Here is a 22,257-nt window from a genome sequence, read left to right as displayed (position 1 = left end):
TCAAAAAAACCTCTTTGGCTGTCACAAATGTTTCTACATCCATGACAGGATTTTCTACGTAAATTTTTTTACGACATTTTTTTACGAATACTTTGTCTAAGACGAGCTTGTTTTATAGACGAACAATATTTTTTTGTTATTAAACCAATACCGTTTGAATCACAATATATTTACTTATCCCCTCTAAAAAATTGATGACGTCACCTCAAAATTTTGCTGAATAAATCCTATCTAAATTGTATAAAATATGATGAGTCTCTTCTTGTGATTTATCATTCCATTCATGTTTTTTTGATTTGCATATACAGGATGACCCCAAACATTAATGAATGCGTAAATTTATTTTATTGATTTAATCAGGAACTACAAAACCGAATGCTTTGAAATCTAATGTGAAAAAAAAACATAATAGGAATGCAGTCGTCACGTTTCCGATAGCGAGGGAAGTACTGTCTAAACTCTTTAAACCAATTTTTTTGATTTTCCCATTTTTCCATTTCTCAATTTTCAATGTTTCAGTTTGGGATTTTTTCACTGTTTCGATTCTTTAGTTTTCCTTCCATTTTTAGGTTTTTCAATATTTCAGCTTTGGAATTTTGCAATATTTCGTTTCTTCAATTTTTCAAATTTTTTATATTGTGTTTTCTCGGTTTTTAAATTTTTCGATATTTTAATTTTTCAGTTTTTAAAGTTTTAGGTTTTTCGATTTTTCGGTTCCATGATTTTTCAATTTGTCGAAATTTTAAATTTTAGATTTTTTGTTCTCGACCATTCAATTTTCTGAGTTTTCAGGCTTAGATTTTTTTGTTGTTCAATTCTTGGATTTTTAAAATTTTTGTTTTTTAAATTTTCCTATTTATCAACTTACTGGGATTTCAATGTTTTGATTTTTTGATTGTTCAATTTCTCGATTTTTTGAATTTTTAGTTTTTGGTGCGATTTTTTTTTTTCAAAAATTTTCAGTTTTTCAATTTATTAACTTGACGATATTTCAGTTTTGCGATTTTTAAATTTTTTTATTTTTCAGTTTTCAATTTTTGACGTTTCTAAATTTTTCGATTTTTCAATTTTTCGATTAACTGATTTTTTGATTTTCCCATTTCTCTATTTCTTGATTTTTCAATTCTTTCTTCAATTGTGATTTTTCAATATTTCGATTTCTGGATTTTTCAATGTTTCAGTTTTGGATTTTTTCACTTTTCCGATTCTTCAATTTTCTTTCCATTTTTCAGTTTTTCAAGATTTCAGTTTTCAATTTTTTCACTTTTTCGATTCTTCAATTTTCCTTCCATTTTTCGGTTTTTCAGTATTTCAGTTCTGAGATTTTGCAATGTTTCGGTTCTTCAATTTTTCCATTTTTTGATGTTTCGATTTCTCGGTTTTTCAATTTTTCGATAGGTATTTTAATTTTTCAATTTTTAAGTTCTAGATTTTCCGTTAATTTTATAGTTTTCCTTGATGTTTTGATTTCTCGATTATTCGATTTTTCAAGTTCTCGGTTTAGATTTTTTGGTTTTCCAATTCTTCGATTTTTAAATTCTTTAATTTTTAGATTGTTCAATTTCTCGATTTATAGATTTCTCAATTTTTCGGTTTACCGATTTTTTTCATTTAAAATGTTTCAATTTTTCAATTATTAAGTTTTCGATTTTTCAATTTTGGTGTAATTTGAAAACGGTATTAATAATACATTTAGGCGAATAAATTAATAGACGGGCTTGATAAGCCTTGTTTGCTCTACAGTGTCTAAATTGTGTTTGAATAATATAATAATTATCTCGAATATTAAAATTAATATGTCAAAAGAATACGAGAAATGATTATTCTGTGCTGAAGGTATGTTGTGGGCCGCCTGTCATAAATTATCATTATTCTGCATTATCGGCTTACGATACTTTTATGACCCACGTCCGGTAGTCGTCTATCCCAGCGCGTCAGGTAGATTAAAAGAAGAATTGCTGGTTGCGTTTAAGGCAACAAATGGGGCCCAATTCAAACTTGTCTCTCGTCTAGCGTTCCCCCATGAACATGAACAGTGCAATTGAGAATTATTCCCCACTATTCTGTACGTGAAAAATTTACCAAACTGCCATTATATTTAATTTTATATTTATGCGGACGATTTAAAAATTGTCAATATTATAAAAGATCTTTCTGATTGCGAAAAGTTGCAGCAAAACATTGATAAATTTACTTCCTACTGTAAAAATAACCATCTTCCGATTAATAATGGTAAATGCTTAATTATGTCTTACACTAGGAAAGTAGTTACGCTTGTTTTTGATTACAACATAAATGGTACTATGCTTAAGAGATCTGATCGTGTTTCTGATCTTGGGGTTATAATGGATTGTACTTTATCATTTATACCGCATTTTGAGGCTATTGTGACAAATGCAATGAAAATCTTAGGATTTATTATAAGGAATACTATAGACTTCAATGACATTTCCATTATAAGGTCATTATTCCACAGTTTGGTCAGGTGTAAGCTTGAATATTGTGCTGTTATATGGAACCCCTTTCAACATATATATGTAATGTTATTTGAAAATGTTCTTCGTAAATACTGTAAATATCTTTATTTCAAAATGTTCAAGTGTTATCCACCACGACACTGCGATCAAAATGCTCTACTAAATTTAGTTAATGAGACCCCCCTGTGTGCTAGAAGAAATGTTTCTAACTTAATATTCTTACAAAAAATCTTAAAAGGTGCAGTGATAGTCCCCAACTTGTTAAGTGAAATTAAAATGTGAGTTCCTCGAATTAATGTAAGATCTCCTATAACATTCTATTATGTATTACCGAACACCTATCGGCATTTTAACAGCCCCCTTGTAAGTAGTCTTAGATTGTATAATTGTGTAATGCACCATGACATCGATATATTTTTTCATGATTTCTGTAGTAAAAACATTAGAAAGAAACTTTTATCGCTATGTATGTGTACTGGGTCTTAAGAACTCATGCCGAAGTTAAGAAACAATAAGCAATAATTTGATTAGGTCATTTTAGTAATTTTTTTGTTTTTGGTCTATATATATTTATGTTATATCTTTTATTAATATTATTGTTTTTTTTTTCTTTTTTTAATCACTTGTGTTATTGTGTTACCTGTATAGACATTATGTCTGTTGGTTTAGAATAAACATTATTATTTAAGACCCACCACTTATTATTATTATTATTATTATTATTATTATTATTATTATTATATACAAATTAACTAAAATGACACGATTTCAATTAAACCGAATCACTTTGGACACCGTAATGACGTAATTAACAAAATTATATTACACTCTAAGGGAATTTATAAAATATTGGTTGTTAAACGTTTCAATTTATTGCTTTCAAAATACATCACTTTTTTTAGTGCGTCGTAGTACAAATGACATAGATAAGAATTAAATTTAGTTATCAATTTTTTAGGAATGAGTGACCATATATCAGGGATTTCCGACATACTTATGTAGGATCTAATCATTTTTAAGACGTTAATAAATGTAATGTAATCAGTTTGTATGTTTTGAGTATATATATACAAGGTTTGTCAAAGAGTAAAACCTGCACTGTTTTCTTTAAGTATTTATACGCATATCGATCGGTTTGACGAAATCTTAAATTTTTAATAGTCTATGTTATGTGTTTTAAATGTTACACTCTTATATTTTATGTATACTGGTGGCCATCGATGTTGACAAGGTTACATTTATGTATTTCTGTATTATAATTATAAAAAAGTCTTAAAAAATACTTTGTAAGTAGCAAAATGTACTGCCCCGTAGGGTGTTTTATCCTTATAAAAGTAGTTATGTATTTTTTACACTAAGATAAGTAACCAAACTATGATAATAAAAGCGATAGATACTTGTTTGTGTTGATCATTGCAGAGACCCGCAAACCCATCACTTACGTGTCACTACCTTAAACTCCCCTTACTCAGTTACTAACTGACTTCGTGAACTTCGTTTCACCAACAATTTAATTTTGAATCTGCAAAACCGAATACTTTGAGATCTTGCAGATTTTTTAAACATATGATATGTATAATAAATTTTTATTCAAAATATATTTACTTATCCCCTCCAAAAAATTGATGACGTCAGCCCAAAATTTTGCCAAATGAATCCTATCTAAAATGTTCAAAATAGGATGAGGCTATACTTGTGATTTATCATTCCATTCATATTTTTTAGTTTTGCTTATAGGGGGTGTCTCATAAAAATTAATCACTGAGTCAATTTATTTTATTGATTGAGTGAAGAATTTCAAAACTGAATTTTGAAATATTGCAGACGTTTTGAAGTTACTGTATAGCATGGTAGCTTTTGATGATTTGATGACGTCATCTCAAAATTTTGCCGAATAAATCCTATCTAAAATGTGCAAAATATCATCAGTATATATTCGTAATTTATCATTGCATTCATATTTTTTAGATTTGTTTTTACAGTGACTCAAAAAATATGGTTCAGTCAATTTATTTTAGTGAATAACTCAAGAGTTGCAAAAATGAATACTTTGAGATCTTGCAGACGTTTTAAAGTTATTGTAAGCGTGGTAAATTGTTAAGAATATTTATTTATTCCCCCCCAAAAATTGATGGAATGGCTCACTCGATTTTCGCAGATAATTTTGGGAATACAATACAGTTATTTTTAGTATTACACTGCACCAATCCAAGGTGGTATACGTGTTGACCGTAAATATTGATTAGGTCATCACAAAATTGTGTGAAGAAAAGACTTAAGTCGAAAATGCTGAATATGGTTCATTATACTTTTGGTGCGAAGGAAGTTCTGTCGAAACAACGTTCGATCAATTTTTTGACAATGGTTGATATAAATAAAACTCAGTAGATGCTCATACTCGAAATACGAAGTATCTACTCGAATATCAAATGAAAAGATTTCTAGTTTTTCTAGATGATGCTAATACTTCAGTGGGTAACAGTTGATGCTCAAGTAGCATCTCCATGCAAACAAAAAAGGGAAACAGTGACAGTGTTCAACCATCAAGGCAAAAATCGAGTCACCAAAATATAAGTTAATATGGGGTAGACCCCTTGAGATGGGAGTCTCTATGGCCAGTGTTAGAAAAAACGCACTGCACAATTTATCTATACTTCTATACTTATATAATAAAGCTGAATCTGTTGTTTATTTGAACGCGTTAATCTCAGAAACTACTGGTTCAAATTCAAAAAATCTTTTTGTGTTGGATAGTCCATGTATCATATCTACATATTGGCTATATAACATCACGCTACGATCATTAGGAGCGAAGTAATGAAAAATTCGGAAAAACGGGAAAATTATTCCTACTTTGACAGCTTCCGTTGCTTACGTTGCTTAAACGGTTAAAGTTACGTAAAAATCATGTATGACGAAATTGTTCCCCTCCAAAAGTTCTAAAGAAAAGTCCGACAGCATATGTCTATCTTTTAAGGTCGAGTCAGTATAACCTTTTTTATGGTAATGAAATTTCTTCTAAAATAATAATGCATTATGTATAAAATTCTGGCGTCACAGTGTTTGTAACCGAACTTCTCCGAAATGGGTTGACCGATTTGTATGAAATTTTTTATGTATATTCGGTAGGTCTGAGAATAGGTTGTAAATTATTTTTAAACCCCTAAGTGATAAGAGTGGCCCACCCTAAAAAATTTTTGTCTATTTTTTGGACAAAATTTTTTATTTTTATTTTTTTTAAGAATTGGCATCAAGAAATACATATAACGCTAAATTTTCACCTTTCTACCACCTGTTGATTAGGTCATCACAAAATTGTGTGAAGAAAAGACTCAACTCGAAAATGCTGAATATGTTTCATTATACTTTTGGTGCGAAGGAAGTTCTGTCGAAACAACGTTCGATCAATTTTTTGACAATGGTTGATATAAATAAAACTCAGTAGATGCTCACACTCGAAATACGAAGTATCTACTTGAATATCAAATCAAAATATTTCTAGTTTTTCTAGATGATATTAATAGTTCAGTAGGTAACAGTTGATGCTCAAGTAGCATCTCGATATAACAAAAAAGGACAACAGTGACAGTGTTCAACCATCAAAGCAAAAATCGACTCACCAAAATATAAGTTAGTATGGGGTAGACACCTTGAGATGGGAATCTCTATGGCCAGTGTTATAAAAAACGCACTGTACAATTTATGCATAAATAAAAGTTAATTACCTGAAAAGTTTTCGATATTCCCGCTCCTAATGTGTTTTTCAAACTGAATGCACCTTTTGACGACATTCTACGTTCATGAAAGTCGCAATGTTTAGTCAAAATTCACTCTTACAACGATCCTATTCGTTGTCTAAGCTGCTTTACAGACAGCTCAGTCATTTGCCACGCCGATGCTCATTTTTAGATTAAATGGTCACAAAACGTGTAGATGTTCAATTTGTGTCAGGGGAGATACAATGTTTCCAAGTAGGTACTCAGTACATGGAGTAGATGCTCAGGTATATAAGGGTAATACTGAAGAAGGTACTTCGTACTTCGAGTATGAGTATCTACTCAGTTTTATTCATACCACCGAATGTCTCGCCTCAATGTTTGATTATGTTGATTATGAGGACAACGGTGATCAGTAATTCTACCCATGAAATAAATCATTGCGGTTTGTCAGCTTGTCGTCTTCTCGGCATTGTAATGAACTTCATAAAACTACACAGAATTATTTTCACAGTCAATCAAATCTGTAAATTTTGTCTTGAGGATTTTAAAATATTGAAAACTTCAAATTAAATCCTCGAATAACGGTAAAGTTTGAGGTTTTGTCGAAACCAACAAAGTGAATATAAGTAAATAGAATGGCAGATCAAAATTCATAAGAAACTTTCGCAATGTGTAACTAAATTCATTTTAACCAAGACTTTTTTTTTAAATAAAGGACGTTTTTTTACGAAAAAACAAAGAACGATTTGACATGCAATATACTTTTCACAATCGCACGGACGAAATAGTTCTATATGACACATTAGTTAGACGACAGGTCCGTCAGGAACGCTAACTATTGAAATTAATTCGAAGTGGCGATTGCCATACAAAATTTTTAGAATTTTTTGATTTTTTAGCTGTTCTTTTAAGTTTTCCCTGTTTTTTTTATTTATAAACCATCCCCGAAACTACCAATTAAAATTGGCTTTCGCATATTTACGCAACTTTTGTGATCTTAGTTAGCCTTGACTTGAAAAAAAAGGGCATTCAACATATTTCACGATGTACCGTATCATAAAGTAACCCATGCAATAATAACAGTATTAAAAGATAAGATTATTTTTTTATAAGTATTGATTGCTTTCTTGAGTCTCTATCAGAATTGTTTTACGAATGATCAAATTAACACTATAATAATAAGTACAGCTCTGTTTAATTGCAAACTACAATTGCATTACGTTATTTTTTATTGTGATTAAACATGGCAACGGTAAGTTGTTGCTGAAACATACATTTTATAACAAATTATTTGCAATTGCATTTATTTATAGACTTCGAAAAGAACAAGTGTCGATGAACGAAGCGAAATACCCGCAAATTCTTCCTCGGTAAGTTAGATACTAATATTAGTTTATTATTAGTTATTATTATTAGTCGATCAGTCAGCACTATGCGACACTAATAAAGTGGATTGTTAGCAGATCTCGGGTAAGAGGGAGCAGCAACCTGCAAATGGTCTATAAGATACGTTAACAGTTATTGTTTTCTTTAAGTTTCACTGTGTAAAACTTTTATAAGCAATAATCGTTGCGTGAATTTGAAGGCAAACTAACTCTTTTTTGTACAGTATAGTTAGCCACTTGAACGTTAATCGTTCCGACGCGAAGTTTAATTGTACCTGTTTACTAGTTCCAGTCCGGATTCTGATCATAAAGGATTAATGATAATCTGATAACACTCATAACTCAACATTATTAGACATGGATCTCTCAGTTTTATTATTTAAGGCTTAAGTAAATAGTTACATTTTATTGTGACCGATCGAAGTGATAACATTTACTACGTAATGGAAAATTTATATGAAATTTTGAGGGCTTGAAGGAGGAATATTAACTTAGTACATTACAAATAAGTATGACGTACATACTTATAATAATAATAATAATATAGTTTTATTCATACGACAACTACAAGTTGTATAGAATACGTCAAATCAAAACATATACATATCACATTTCACATATATTTACATATATTTGTGTACTCAAATACTATAAAAACACATTTAAGTTAAAACACTATCTTGGAGAAATTCATCAAGCGAATAGTAAGCTTTATTTGTTAGCCAGCCTTTCAATGTTTTTTTAAAAATTTTTACGTTTAATTTTTTTACATCATTTGGAATCTTATTGAAACATTTAATACCCAAATAAGCAGGACTCTTTTCGAAAAATGATGTTTTATGTTTGAGTATTTTCAGGACATTTTCATTTCTGGTGGAATACTTGTGGTGTCCTTTTAAAGTATTAAAATTATTCAAATTATTTTTCACATATATTGCAAGGTAAAGAATGAACAAACATGGTACAGTCATAATTTTAAGTTCGACAAAGTATTGTTTGCAGCTGGTTCTACTATTTATGCCTACAATAGTTCTTAAAGCCCTTTTTTGTAATCTAAAAACTCGAGGTAAGTCTGATGATGAGCCCCAAACAGTTATCCCGTAGTTTAGTATTGCATGAATATGGGCAAAGTAATACATTTTTAGTAATTCCGTACTTACATATTGTTTTAACTGTTTTAAGGCAAAACATGAGGTATTCATTTTTTGACAGATATTATTAATATGAGATGTCCACGCAAGATTTCGATCTATAGTAACACCTAGAAATAAATGAGAATCTACTTGTTCTATAGATCCCAAAGGAGTTTTCACTAGGTAACTAAATTCTCTGTTTTTAATCGTTTTTTCAAATTTCATAAATTTCGTTTTTTTGTTATTAATATATAGGTTGTTATTATCAAAATACTGACTTAGATCTGTTATTGTTTTACTAGTGTGGAGAGAGATTGAATGATCCTTTTCCACAGATATAATAGCTGAAGTATCGTCAGCAAACATTATGATGTCTTTGAAATTAAAATCGTTAGTGTAAATGATATATTAAGGTACGTGTCCACTGGAGAGTGACTTGGCGAGAATTCGCGAGAGTTACTTTCAAGGGCTTGTCGATTTGAGAGGATATTTTGGCAAATTTTGCTCGCCGATAGATGTCGATCAGACAAAGCTCTCAAAACCCTGTCCACTACACAGTTGCACTTGCGAGGAAAATGGACCCTCTTTACTCGAACCGACAAAGAATTTATGATTTTACGAGCCTTTTGTTAATTTATTTTTCACGAAATAAGGTAAAATATTGCAGCTGTGAAAACAGGTAGTAAGAGGACATAAATTATTATCTGGACCTAAAATTGTGCTAAGAAATACGCAAATGCACGATGCTATTTCTATTCATGAAAGAGTAATAGTAACATTACGATTTTTTTGTATCAGGTACATATGTAAAAGTATTATGTAAATCATTGAACAAAATAAGGTGTTCTCCATAGGTTATGTCACGTACATTTTGGGGTTTTTGGACCTTTCTTTTCTGTGTCACAGGTTGTCACATTCATATGATCCCACCCTCTATTATAATGTCATATAATTTTAATGTAGAGTTGATTTTGATTAAATCAACATTGCAATTATTACTCTTATTTAATATTATGTAAAATCTTCTTTCCACATATCTCTTAAAAATGTAAAAAATTGGTCGAAAGTTGTTTCGATAGAACTTCCCTCGCACCGAAAGAACTATGAAACATATCTAACATTTTCGAGTTGAGTTTTTTCTTTACACAATTTTGTGATGACGTCATCAACATTTTTGCAAGGTCACGTATATCAACTTGGATTGGTGCAGTATAGTACTAAAAATAACAGTAGATGAATATGAATGCAGTGATAAATCACAATTAAAAACTCAACATATTTTGCACACTTTGGATAGAATTTATTCTGAAAAATTTTGAGATGACGTCATCAAGTTTTTGTTGGGAATAAACATATATGTTTTGATTAACAATTTACCACGCTTACAATAACCTTAAAACGTCTGGAAGATTTCAAAGTACCTATTCAGTTTTGCAATTCTTGTGTTATTCAGGAAACTAAAATCACGCATTCATTTTTTTTTGAGTCGCCCTGTATAAGCAAATCTAAAAAATATGAACACAACAATAAATTACAAGTATTATACTGATCATATATATTTTGCACATTTCGGGTGGAAATTATTCGGCAAAATTTTGAACTGACGTTATCAATTTTTTGGAGGGGATAAGCAAATATATTTTGATTAAAAGTTTATTATGCTTATCATAACTTTAAAACAGCTGTAAGAATCAAAATTAAATTGTAAAATGTTGTTTTATGTTTTCTTTTCCAAAAATCTGGAATCGACCCAGTACTTTTGGAGATTATCTGTCTAATAAAAATCGGGACGGCAGACAGACGGACAGACAGACAGACGGAAACTAGAGACTTATTTTTTCGTACTCTAGGGGTCATGAAAGGTCGAGAAAACGTAAAAGTAGAGAATGGGCTGACGGAAATAACGATGTTTGAAAATTGTTAATATTTTAGTTTTGTTTTTATAAACACTCAGCATATTAGAAATTAATTTAATTGATACCATAGCAAAGCACGTACTTTTGTTTACCTCCCCATAAAATATTATAACACAGATCTTAAAATTAATACGATTGCGATTTTTTTGTGAACCGCTTCATTACAAAAATTTTTTAGAAAATTAGAATTAGGCATTCTATTTAAAAAAGTACGTTGAATATTACGCCTCAAAAACAGAACACTCTGTATAGTTGAAAATAATTTTAGTGTATGCTACGCGATTTCTATAGTCCTTTTTTTCCATATCGTGCAATTAGTTCTGCAGTTTGGTCTTTTGACCATCCAAATTTGGCCATGGCAAAGCTCACCACTCGCGGACAGAACTGTAGGAATTCGAAACGTGTTCGTATTGTGAAAGTACCTCCAGAGAGGCACAGCTTTGGTTTCCAACTAGAGCCCAAGTTCTAGCAAATTTGCTACCCTGTCCACTGCTCGGGTACACTAGCGAGAGAAACGAGCGATTTGTACTCGACCGACAAATAATTTATGATTTTATGAGCTTTTTGTTAATCCTCTTTCAAGAAATTCAACTGAAATGTAAATGCTGGGAAAACAGGTAGCAAAAAGGGTATAGGTAAATCGTCTCCCGGGTTAGATTGGTAAGAGCGCTTAATACGACCGGCACCTGAAGATTATCATCCCGGCAGGTTATGATTCATCAAAGGACAATTACATGCAATGTTGTAGTGTGTAAAAACATCTATAAAATTATTGTCCCTAATAATTATATTTTCAGGTGAGGCAGGTATCAATTTATAAAAGCACTTGTGGATAAACACCGAAAATAAATATAAATATTAATTTTTGAATACTCATGCTACTTAACAATACATTTGTAGTACCTAATATGTAAATTATTATTAAAAATTCATTTAAAAACGTTATTTGAATAATAAAAATTGAATTTACTTCGTTGTGCATAGTTCAATCTCGTACTACAACAAAATAATAATAATAATAATGAACTATAATCAGAATCACTTATACAAACTATGATGTTTAATTATAAATTAAAAAAGTTAATCTAGTCTACTTTTCACATTACTTGCTTCAGATTTACGACAAATGAACATAATTTAGTCATTTATTTTCGTTTTACATTTTTTTTAGTATTTAATAATTTCATAAAAATGTGTTACCTATCTCAAAACGCTGTATAAATGTTGAAGTCAGGTAAACGATCAGATTTGGCCGAATTGCGTAGTCGTTTTCACGACTGTTTGCATAGAATCATAAACGTGTAAAATAAGTCGGCTTTACTCGAGAAATAATTTATGATGAACTGCTTACTCTCGGGGAATACTTCCCCAATTCGAAGCTTCTTCACACGGACAGTATCTCTCGCAAGTAAACGCAGTTTGGCTTGTCCACTGGAGAGAATATCGTTCGCGGCGAGATCAGCCGATCAGTGTTTCGTCTTTACTCGACTGGACTCGGAGCTCTCCAGGGCTGATTTTGAGGCGATTTCTCGCAAGTGGACACTTACCTTAACAGAGGTCCCAAAACAGAACCCTGTGGAACTCCCTTGTCGGCTATCAATCGTTTAGATATTTTACCGCCTATCTCAACATAATGCTGTCGATTTTTTAAATAACTCTTAAACCAGTCCCATATGTTACCTCTTATTCCTAATGCCCACAGTTTATGTAGTAGTATTTCGTGATTTACAAGATCAAATGCCTTGCTCAGATCTAAAAATAAGCCAATTGTATTTTTGTTATTATCAAGACAGTTAAACAATTTGGTGACGAACTCTGTAATTGCTGATGTTGTTGATCTACCTTTAGTGAACCCATGTTGTTTTTCGTTTTTAAGATGATACTTTTCGAAAAAAACAATTATTTTTTTGGCCACTATTTTTTCTATAATTTTAGAAAAACAATTTAAGATAGAAATTGGTCTATAATTGGTAGCTTCTCTACGATCTCCTTGTTTAAAGAGTGGATATATTTTAGACACTTTGAGCTGTTCTGGAAAAACACCTTTGTTTAATGAGTTGTTTATTATTGTTGTTAAAGGTTTAACTACATTAGTGGCACACTCTTTTAGTAATATGGTATTAATTTCATCGGGCCCATTCGAATGACTGTTTTTTAGCTCATAAATTACATTCAGTACTTCAGTTTCTGATACATTTTCAAAATAAAATGAATTTATATTAATAGTAGTTTTATTAGGCTTACTATTACTAATTTTGGTGTTATAATAAGTACTTGCGATTTCGTTAAAGTATTTATTCAGATAATTTGCACATGTTATTTCGTCTTTAATTAGTCCTGAATTTATGTTAAGTTCAATGTGTTTCTCTTTTGGTTTTGTTTTGCCAATGATTTGCCAAGCAGTCTTATTCTTATTAGAAGCATTGCGTAGTAAGTCGTTGTTATATTTTTTTTTTGCCTGTTTGATAACCTTGGTATAAATTTTTTTGTACTTATCATAAAATTCTTTATTTTCGCGATTTCTAATCGACAGTCTAAATAATTCTTTGAGTGTTATCGATGAGATTCGAATTCCTTTCGTAATCCATTTGTTTTTGATAATAGAATGCGCCTTGTTGTTACGTACCATTGGAAATGCTTTATCCATATAGCATCGGCGTCGCAAAAAAACAATTTGTTCTATACTGTTACTTCAGTATCTAATCGACAGTCTAAATAATTCTTTGAGTGTTACCGATGAGATTCGAATTCCTTTCGTAATCCATTTGTTTTTGATAATAGAATGCGCCTTGTTGTTGCGTACCATTGGAAATGCTTTATCCATATAGCATCGGCGTCGCAAAAAAACAATTTGTTCTATACTCTTACTTCAGTATTTGTAACTTTAACTCTCGTTGTGTTACAGATCGAACATGAAAATACTTCCATTCAAACTCACCCGTTGGAAGATTCTTCAGAGGTAAGTCAGAAAGAAATATTACATTTAGGCTTAATTATAATTATGTATTATTAACAAATTTACAAATCTTAACATTCACTGTTATGATTTCTTTATTTAAAGCATAATTTTACAACAATTATAAAATATTAGTTACAACTCACAGTATATTAGTTACATGTTTTGACAATCTGTAAGACTGGTTTTACCCATATCGCCGTTGCCATTCCTTCTAGAGATATCAAAATTGAGTCTCCACTGGCAAATTTGTAGTTGTGGATGAAAATTCTTACTGTTTTTATTTTACAACCGTAAGTTAAGAAAATATTGTAATAGGGTTCATCTGGGGAATAGATCTTTCATATTTTCTCGACGTTCCATTATCCCTAGAGTATGAAATAATAGATCTCCCGTTTTTGTCCTGTGTGATGTCTGTCTATCGTGTGTCTGCATGCCTGCTCCGAACTACTAAACCAATTAAAATTTTTTTATTAATTCTAATTTTAATTTTATATGTGTATTACGAATACCGTGCAGATGTTAAGTCATTAACACACTTGTTTCCGACAAGTCAACTGACAATAAAGAATTTCAAAATTACTATGCCTGATGTATTGTAAATTTTATTTAGAATTTTTACGGCCACCTGTGTCGACAACTATTTTAGAATAATAAATAATATGCTTTTATTGAAATTGGACCTCTTACTTTATTAAATATTCTTTTCAGAAATTTAAGAAGAGAAGTGGTACCACTGACGCAGGAAAAGACTACGAACATCTCTACATAGCGAACTTAATTTTAAAATTAATAATTGACGACAACGTAGAAAATTTTTATTTGTCGTCGAACGATATATGGTTCTTTCGATGACGTTGTAGTTGAAATTAAATTCCAAGATCGCACCGAAACGTTCGCAATTCAGTTGAAGCACGTCAGTAAATCAGGAGGAATAAAAATTGAACAGTTAAACTCATCAAGTGGAAACTTTAGTATCGAGAAGTATTATAAAGACTTCAAAAAAGAGCCAAAGTTGACTAATCCCCCTATAAAGATGGTTTTATTTACCAATTCTAAGCTAAACGATGAGCACATAGGTCAATTTAAATTTGGCAAATTGACGCCATGCGAACAAGACAGCTTGTTAAGTACACGTATTTCAAAGTTGGGAGGACAGTGCTACAAATTCGAAGAAAACGAAGATAAATTCAAAGAATATGGATCTTTTTTCAAAAATTTGTATCTTTATACTGATCAAACCGACGCCAAAGAACTAAAAACGTGTACACTTAAGATGTTCAAGGCATATTTCAAAAGCAACGAAACCGTTTTCCGGGAGTACCTACATTTTATAACACAGTGGAGTATGAAGGAGGGAAACAAATTCAAGTTAAATAAAACGTGGATGAAATATATGATAAGCCTTTGTGTATTTTCATCTTCTATCAAACCGTTGTCTTTTGTTGCTGATGGATCACTGGACGGCAAAAGAAAGATTTTTAGAGAAGCTGTTTCGAAATTTGACTTGACTCTTATAAATAAAAACAATTTCGAGAAAATCACCTCAGTTTGGTCAAATGCTGTCGACGATATAGATGATATGGAAGAAATGAATAAAGTGAATTACAAGTACCAACTTATTGAAAATGGACTAGAAACAAAAGATAGTCTCTATGATAAAGACACCATAAAAGTATCGGAGCTCATGTGGTTGCTTGGAAAAAGTCCATTAGTGGTTGAAGGATGCCCACAAGTTTATGAAACAATAAAAATATGTCAGGTTCAGAATATAATTATACTAGATAATCGAGAAACGTTTAACGAGTGTGTTAGAAAAAGTAGTATTGACCTGCGTCACGACAGTACAGATGGTCAACAAAAACCATACTTATTTGGAAAATTATCTGACTTACAAAACCACGTACAGTTGTATGAAGAAGTCCTAAAGACTTTTACATATTCATTGGAAGGTCAAAAAGACGTTGCATTGAAATATCTGCTAGAAATCTGCGAAACTAGCGGCAATTACATCACTACAGATGATTTAGTTGAAATGGTGGAGACTCCATTGCTGATTGGAAAATCCAAAGATGTTCTGCCACCCAGTCATGTCGAAAGAAAATTGACGAAAATTGTAATAGATGTAAAATTTTTGAAAAATATTACTGAAAATACAATTGTTTTGGTAGATTGCGTAACTAATGTCAATTCCTTCAAACATTTTGTACCAAATTTAGTAATCAGCGAAGTGAGTGAAATTGAGTTCATTCAGTCCACAATTCACGAACAAAACATATATGTTTGTGGAAAGGATTTTTCACAGGACGAATTTTCTGCATTGTTTAAAAAAAATGTGGAAATTCAGTTCCAACACTTCAGATATTTAGACAATCATCGTTTGGAGTGGATAGAAAGTGGGAATTATGGCCAAGAACAAAAATGTATCAACGAACTTAGAAGGTTTCGTTTACAAAGTGAATTTATGGAGTACAGTATACGCGAGGGCCAGTACTTTAATCAATCTCGACAAAATATCAACATTATCTGCGCAGATGCTGGCATGGGAAAAAGCACATTAACGAAGAGTTTAAAAAATAGTAGTATGTCGACAAAGTGGATCATTTTAATCTACGCCAGAAATCACGCCTTACACTTCAGGACACATGGATCAAACGTGGAGAATTTCTTACAATACATCCTAAAAAATACTTTACGGGAATCCCGGAATCAGTTTCACCAGAAAGTATTCGAAAATATGTTGGAACAAAACCGAATACAACTAATATGGGATGGACTCGATGAAGCATCTGATGCCACTCAAATTTTAATTTTAACTTTAGTAACTGCGTTTTCGAAAAAAGGAGTGAAACAATGGTTGACTTCTCGAATCAACTTAAGGAATATGTTGGAAAACGAGCTAGGTACGTTTGCAAGAAATATAAAACAATTTAGTGAAGACGAGCAAAAAGAATATATTAAAAACCGTTTAGGCATTACTGATGATGAGTTAAATGAAAGTTTTAATAAAATAAGAAAAAATATAATGTCTTTTCCAAATTATGAAATTTTAAGCCTTCCTCTACAAATTTATATGCTTACAGAATTATTTTTAAAAGACAAAGACAAATACCTACCTTTGTTAGACGGTATTTTCACTGTTCTTGATCTATATGAACATTTTGTTGACGAAAAATTTCATGTTTTATACAACGACAAAAAAGAAACTACATTAAGAAATGAACAGAATATCCAGAATTTTGAACACGAAAAGAACACTAGAATGAACCACTATAAAAATGTAGCTGCAAGTTATTACATTTATAACTCTTTAATACATAAAATTGTAAATGAATTCTCGTTCAACAGGACTGACAGTTTTGTAATAAAAATTAAAAACGAAGGTGATGATGTAGGATTTATAAGCCGGGTTATATCTAAATATGATGTTGAATTCATTCACAATTCGTACGGTGAATATTTTGCAGCTTTGTATCTATTTGAACACGAAAGTTCTAAAGCACGTGATAAAGAATTTATTTCTAACAATCGATATAAAAACATTCGATTTTTTTTAGATTTAATGTTAGCGAGAAATTCGAAATATTTAGTAGGAGTTATATATAAGAATCCTACAATTCTAGAAGAATTTATACATATCGATCTAAGTCAAAAAGACGCCATTGGTCGTGACGCTTTGGAAGTGTCTTGCGCCTGGAATAAAAATTATCCTCTTGTTAAAAACAATATTCTGTTGAATGACAAAAGTTTCAACACGAAATGGTTAATCAATAGTAATGAAAAAGTTGTTGGAACTCTCAATTATGGTGACATTGCACCAAAATTTTATAAATTCGGCGCATCGGGTCATGTGTGTTTTAAAAAGTTGATGATTTTCTTACCATTTTTGATACCAATTTTTGACGGGAATCAGTTCGGAGAAGATTATTTAGTGGCAGTTTTATATTATGCAATTAGGTTTGATTGTCCAATTATTTATGAGTGTATTGAAAATTCTATTCCTTTAAAAACCACATACAATAATATTAGTTCAAGAAGTATTTTAGGCTTAGCTCTTTTTAACAGGTCAGCGCAAATATTAAAAAAATTATTTTCCGAAGAACGAAGTCATTCCAAGTGGGATAGCGTAGAAGAACTTTCAATTCTGGATTCGGAAATTGACGAAATATTGAGTTTTGCTTTACATTTCCCAGAGTTTGGAATAGATGTGCCAAATTCGAAAGGTCAGTCGTTGGCGCATTATGCATTGGAAAAAAATCTAACTAAGACGTTGGGTTCATTAATTCTCAGAGAAGTGAACACAAATAATAAGGATAGAAACGGAAGACGTCCTATACATATTGCGCTTGAAAAGGGGCATTTAGATTTTTTAAAACGCATAGCCCAAATTGACGTTTTAGATGAAGACGGTCGTTTGCCGCTTCATTACGCTTGTGATGATGGAGATTTAGGTGTAGTAGAAATACTGTTAAAGAATGGTGCTAAAGTGGATGTCCCGAATGGAAATAACCAGCTGCCGATTCATTACGCTTTTCAAAAATGGCATACAGATATTATAAAATTACTAGTATGCAATGGTGCGAAAGTGAATGTCCCGGATGGTGGTGGACGGTTGCCGATACATTACGCTTGTGAACATGGAGATTTAGCAGTAGTCAAACTATTGTTAAAGAAAGACGCGGAAGTTGACGTTCCAGATGAAAATGGACAGCTTCCGATTCATCAAGCATTTCACAAATGGCATACAGATGTTATAAAAGAACTAGTAAGCAATGGTGCGAAAGTCGATCTTCCGGATGAAGATGGACGATTGCCGATACATTATGCTTGTGAACGTGGGAATTTAAACCTAGTAGCATTACTGACAACGAATGGGGCGAAATTCGATGTTCCGGACAGAGGTGGTCAGCTACCGATGCACTATGTATGCAAAAATTATTTTGAGGGATATGATATAATTTTATTTTTGTTTGAAAAAGGTGCGAAATTGGATGTTCCGGATGGAAATGGACGGCTGCCGATACATTATGCTTGTGAGCACGCAAATTTATTCATAGTAGAATCACTGGTAACGAATGGAGCGAAATTTTCTGTTCCGGACAGAGGTGGTCAATTACCGATCCACTATGCGTGCAGAAATAACTTGTGCGGATATGGTATAATTTTCTTTTTGTGTAAAAACGGTGCGAGAGTAGACGTTCCCGATGGAGATGGACGGCTGCCGATACATCTTGCTTCTGAACGCGGAAGTTCAGAAATAGTAGAATTACTGGTAAAGAATGGAGCGAAATTTGATCTTCCGGACAGAGATGATCAGCTACCGATGCACTATGCGTGTAGAAATTACGATGAGGGATGTAATACGATTTTATTTTTGTATAAAAAACATGCGAAAGTGGATGTTCCAGATGGAAACGGACGGCTGCCGATACATTATGCTTGTGAACGCGGATCTATCCACATTGTAAAATTACTGGTAACGATTGGAGCGCGAATTGATTTGGCGGACAACGATGGTCAGCTACCAATCCACTATGCTTGCAGAAATTTGGAGAATGGATCTGAAATAATTTTATTTTTGCTAGGAAGACATGCGAGAGTGAATGTTCCTGATGCTGGCAAACGACTGCCGATACATTATGCTTGTGAAAGCGGGCTTTTACACATGGTACAATTACTGGCAACGAGTGTAGCGAAATTTGATATTCCGGACAGTGATGGTCAGCTACCGATGCACTATGCTTGCAGAAATTTCGAGAATGGATATGAAATAATTTTATTCTTGCTGGAAAAAGATGCGAAAGTGGATGTTCCAGATGGAGCTGGACAACTGCCGATACATTATGCTTGTGAACGCGGACCTTTGCAGATGGTACAATTACTGGTATCGAATGGAGCGCCAATAAATATTCCGGACAAAAATGGTCAGCTACCGATGCACTATGCGTGCAAAAATTTCAAGAATGGATATGAAATAATTTTATTATTGTTAGAAAAAGGCGCGAGAGTGGATATTCCGGATGAAGATGGACGGCTGCCAATGGAGTGCGCTTGTGAACACGGAAATTTAAATGTAGTACAATTGTTATGGAGGGAGGCAGATAATATGCACTAAAGATGAAGTGTCGACACGCGCTGAATTGGAAAAATTTACTTTGCCAAAGACTCGCCCTTATCGTGATTTTGCAAGTTACTTATCAGTGCGCCACTTTTTTGGTTCTTAATCCTAGTCGTTCTGTACCATTTATTGAATAGTAGTTGTGGTCGGTCAAGATACACTACCAATGGGCCAGTAGCGTATACAGTGCATCTTTTTTAAAAGTGGCCATTGGGATTCCCATGTTAAATTTTAGACCCCATGTTAACTTTTGCTAGGGTGAAAACCCAGATATGATTTTTGCGGAGAAAATAACCTTCGGGTTCTACTTTAATTTCCACTACCACTTTTTCCAGTAATTTGCTAATTTGTGCTTTAAAAAATAAAAATTATTTTGATTAAAAAAGTTTGGTACATCATAGACGGTTTTGACTTATCATTTTAACTTGTCATTTTTGACAGCATAATTTTAATTTAATCATTAAATACCTTAATTGCAGTTTTTAGAAAAGAAACAGAATGATGGAATTCAAACATAAATGAAGATAATAAAAGATAATTTCACTGAAATTGCGTTTTTAATGTCCAATAAAAAACCTGTGTTTATAAATCTGCCACAAAATTTTCAAAATGTGGTTGTGGTTTGTCGGGTATGGAACGATGTGGGAATGCTGCAGCAAAATTTGGCGGAGTTTCTCTGTTGTCGATAAGGCTTTAATGTATCCATCAGTGACCATTTCTACTTTTTCATTAATTGTGTACTGCGATATGTTGACCAATTTCGGTCACTAAAAACCAGTAATTGAACGAGTAATCAAAGTTTAGAAACGTCAGGTAAATGTTTGTTTTTACATGGCTGCCTACAATATTAGCGACAAAAATATCCAAATATTGTAATTTTTTTAAAGATATATACTTTAATTTTGTTCGGGTTGTGGACCCTTGTCACAAGCGTCCCCACTTTCTCTTCTGCCTGCAATGTATCTCCTCCGAATTTAACACTTTGTACATAGACTCCGAAGCGTCAACAACAAAAAAATACAGTGTTACACAGCACATGTTTGTGTTTCATTTATATCAATCTTTTTCGGTACGTATGTATGAATAACAATCATACATCCAACAAATTTAAAACATGATTTTTAATAAAATCGACAAAAGATAACGCAAGCTAGATCCAGTAAAAATTTCAGCTCTGAATCTTTACTCAAACATAAGTTAACATGGGAATCCCTATGGCCACTTTCAAAAAAGATGCGCTGTATAACAATTCATGTTTAATTTCAAATATTTTTTTCTGGATATTGGTATCATTTAAGAACGTGAACTCTGTAAAGTGCTATAAATCTTATTGTGAATTATTCCCCATTTTTATTATTGCACACATTTCGAATTCAATCATATGTGAAAAATTTGCCAAATTTCCGTTAAATACATAATTTAAAAGGCATAATCAGGAAAATTTGTTCACACTCTAAGGGAATTTATAAAATATTGGTTATTAAACGTCTCATTTTATTGCTTTGAAGATGCAACACCTTTTTTAGTGCTTCGTACTATAAAGGACTTTAATCGATCAACGAAAATGAGCACATAGATCAGAATTAAATTTTGTTATCAATTTTTTGCGTATGAGTTATATCGAACAGAAAAACAATAAAGCTATAAGTATGCATCATAGAAGTTATTAATGTTTAGATCGAATTCTAAAAATTTATGGAGGAATGACCAGATTCGAGTATTTCAGCCATTTGCGACATATCTATTTAGGATTTAATTATTTTTAAGACGTTAACAAATGTAGTCTAATCAGTTCGTATGTATTAAGTTTGTCAAAGGCTAAAATCTGCACTGTTTTTTTTAAGTTTATACATATGTCGATAGGTTTGAATTCTTAAATGTTTAATTCAATGGACATATCTTATATGTCCTAACTGTTATATATTTTATGTATTCTTAATTGGTGTCCATCGATGTAGACGAGACTAAGTTTAGCTATTTATGTATTTATGTATTATGCTTATGAAGAAATTTTTAAAAATACTTTATAAGTAGCAAAAAATCAACAAATGGCATAAAATGTACTGCCACACCCTGTAACTATATAGGGTGTTTTATAATAAAGCTATGTATTTATTATACTAAAATGAGTAACTTAACTATGATAATAAAAGCGACATGTACTTGTTTGAGTTGATCATTGTTACATATTAATATTCCGACTCTTGAACAGACCCGCAAACCCACGTCATTTGAAAACATAACGTAGGTCAAGGTCACATTTTAAATTTTCACGAGTTTCAATGTTGACGGCATGTTCAAAAGTTACCATGCTGTTGTCTATTCACTTTTGTCATCTCGTGGAGAAATTGAATATGGTTAAAAAAACTTCATCAGCTATGCTAAATCATGGTTGTGTTCGTGTGGGATTTTTAAGTTATGGGACTTAAAATAATTTGACATGAATTTTATAAATTTTCATATTTATTTAAGAGCTGTAATAAACTGTTGCATACCCACGTAACAAAAATTTTAAAAAATAGCAATATGAAGGCCTGCGTTATATAAAAAAAT

At 31.9% G+C, this 22,257-nt stretch overlaps 1 protein-coding gene across 3 annotated transcripts in view; it reads left to right on the top strand.

The window, feature by feature from the left end:
* Window positions 1-7,354: 7,354 nt before the first annotated feature.
* LOC135142669 (uncharacterized) overlaps window positions 7,355-22,257 on the top strand; it is a 28,060-nt gene continuing 13,157 nt past the window's right edge. For 2 of the 3 annotated variants that reach the window (XM_064074414.1, XM_064074410.1), the window contains exons 1-3: window positions 7,355-7,448; window positions 7,510-7,566; window positions 13,536-13,589. In XM_064074414.1, coding sequence (XP_063930484.1) covers window positions 7,440-7,448; window positions 7,510-7,566; window positions 13,536-13,589 — 120 coding nt within the window. In that variant the 5' untranslated portion in view covers window positions 7,355-7,439. Of the gene's footprint in view, window positions 7,449-7,509; window positions 7,567-13,535; window positions 13,590-14,297; window positions 21,876-22,257 lie in introns of those variants that run through there. The other variant, XM_064074413.1, reaches the window with a different exon arrangement.

The sequence above is a fragment of the Zophobas morio genome, unplaced genomic scaffold (assembly GCF_036711695.1).
Source record: "Zophobas morio isolate AGI-343-1 ecotype UQ-CSIRO unplaced genomic scaffold, CSIRO_AGI_Zmor_V1 ptg000049l, whole genome shotgun sequence".
Classification (NCBI taxonomy): Eukaryota; Metazoa; Arthropoda; class Insecta; order Coleoptera; family Tenebrionidae; genus Zophobas; species Zophobas morio.
Note: the sequence above shows the minus strand (reverse complement) of the source record. Positions and strands in the feature narration are given on the sequence as shown.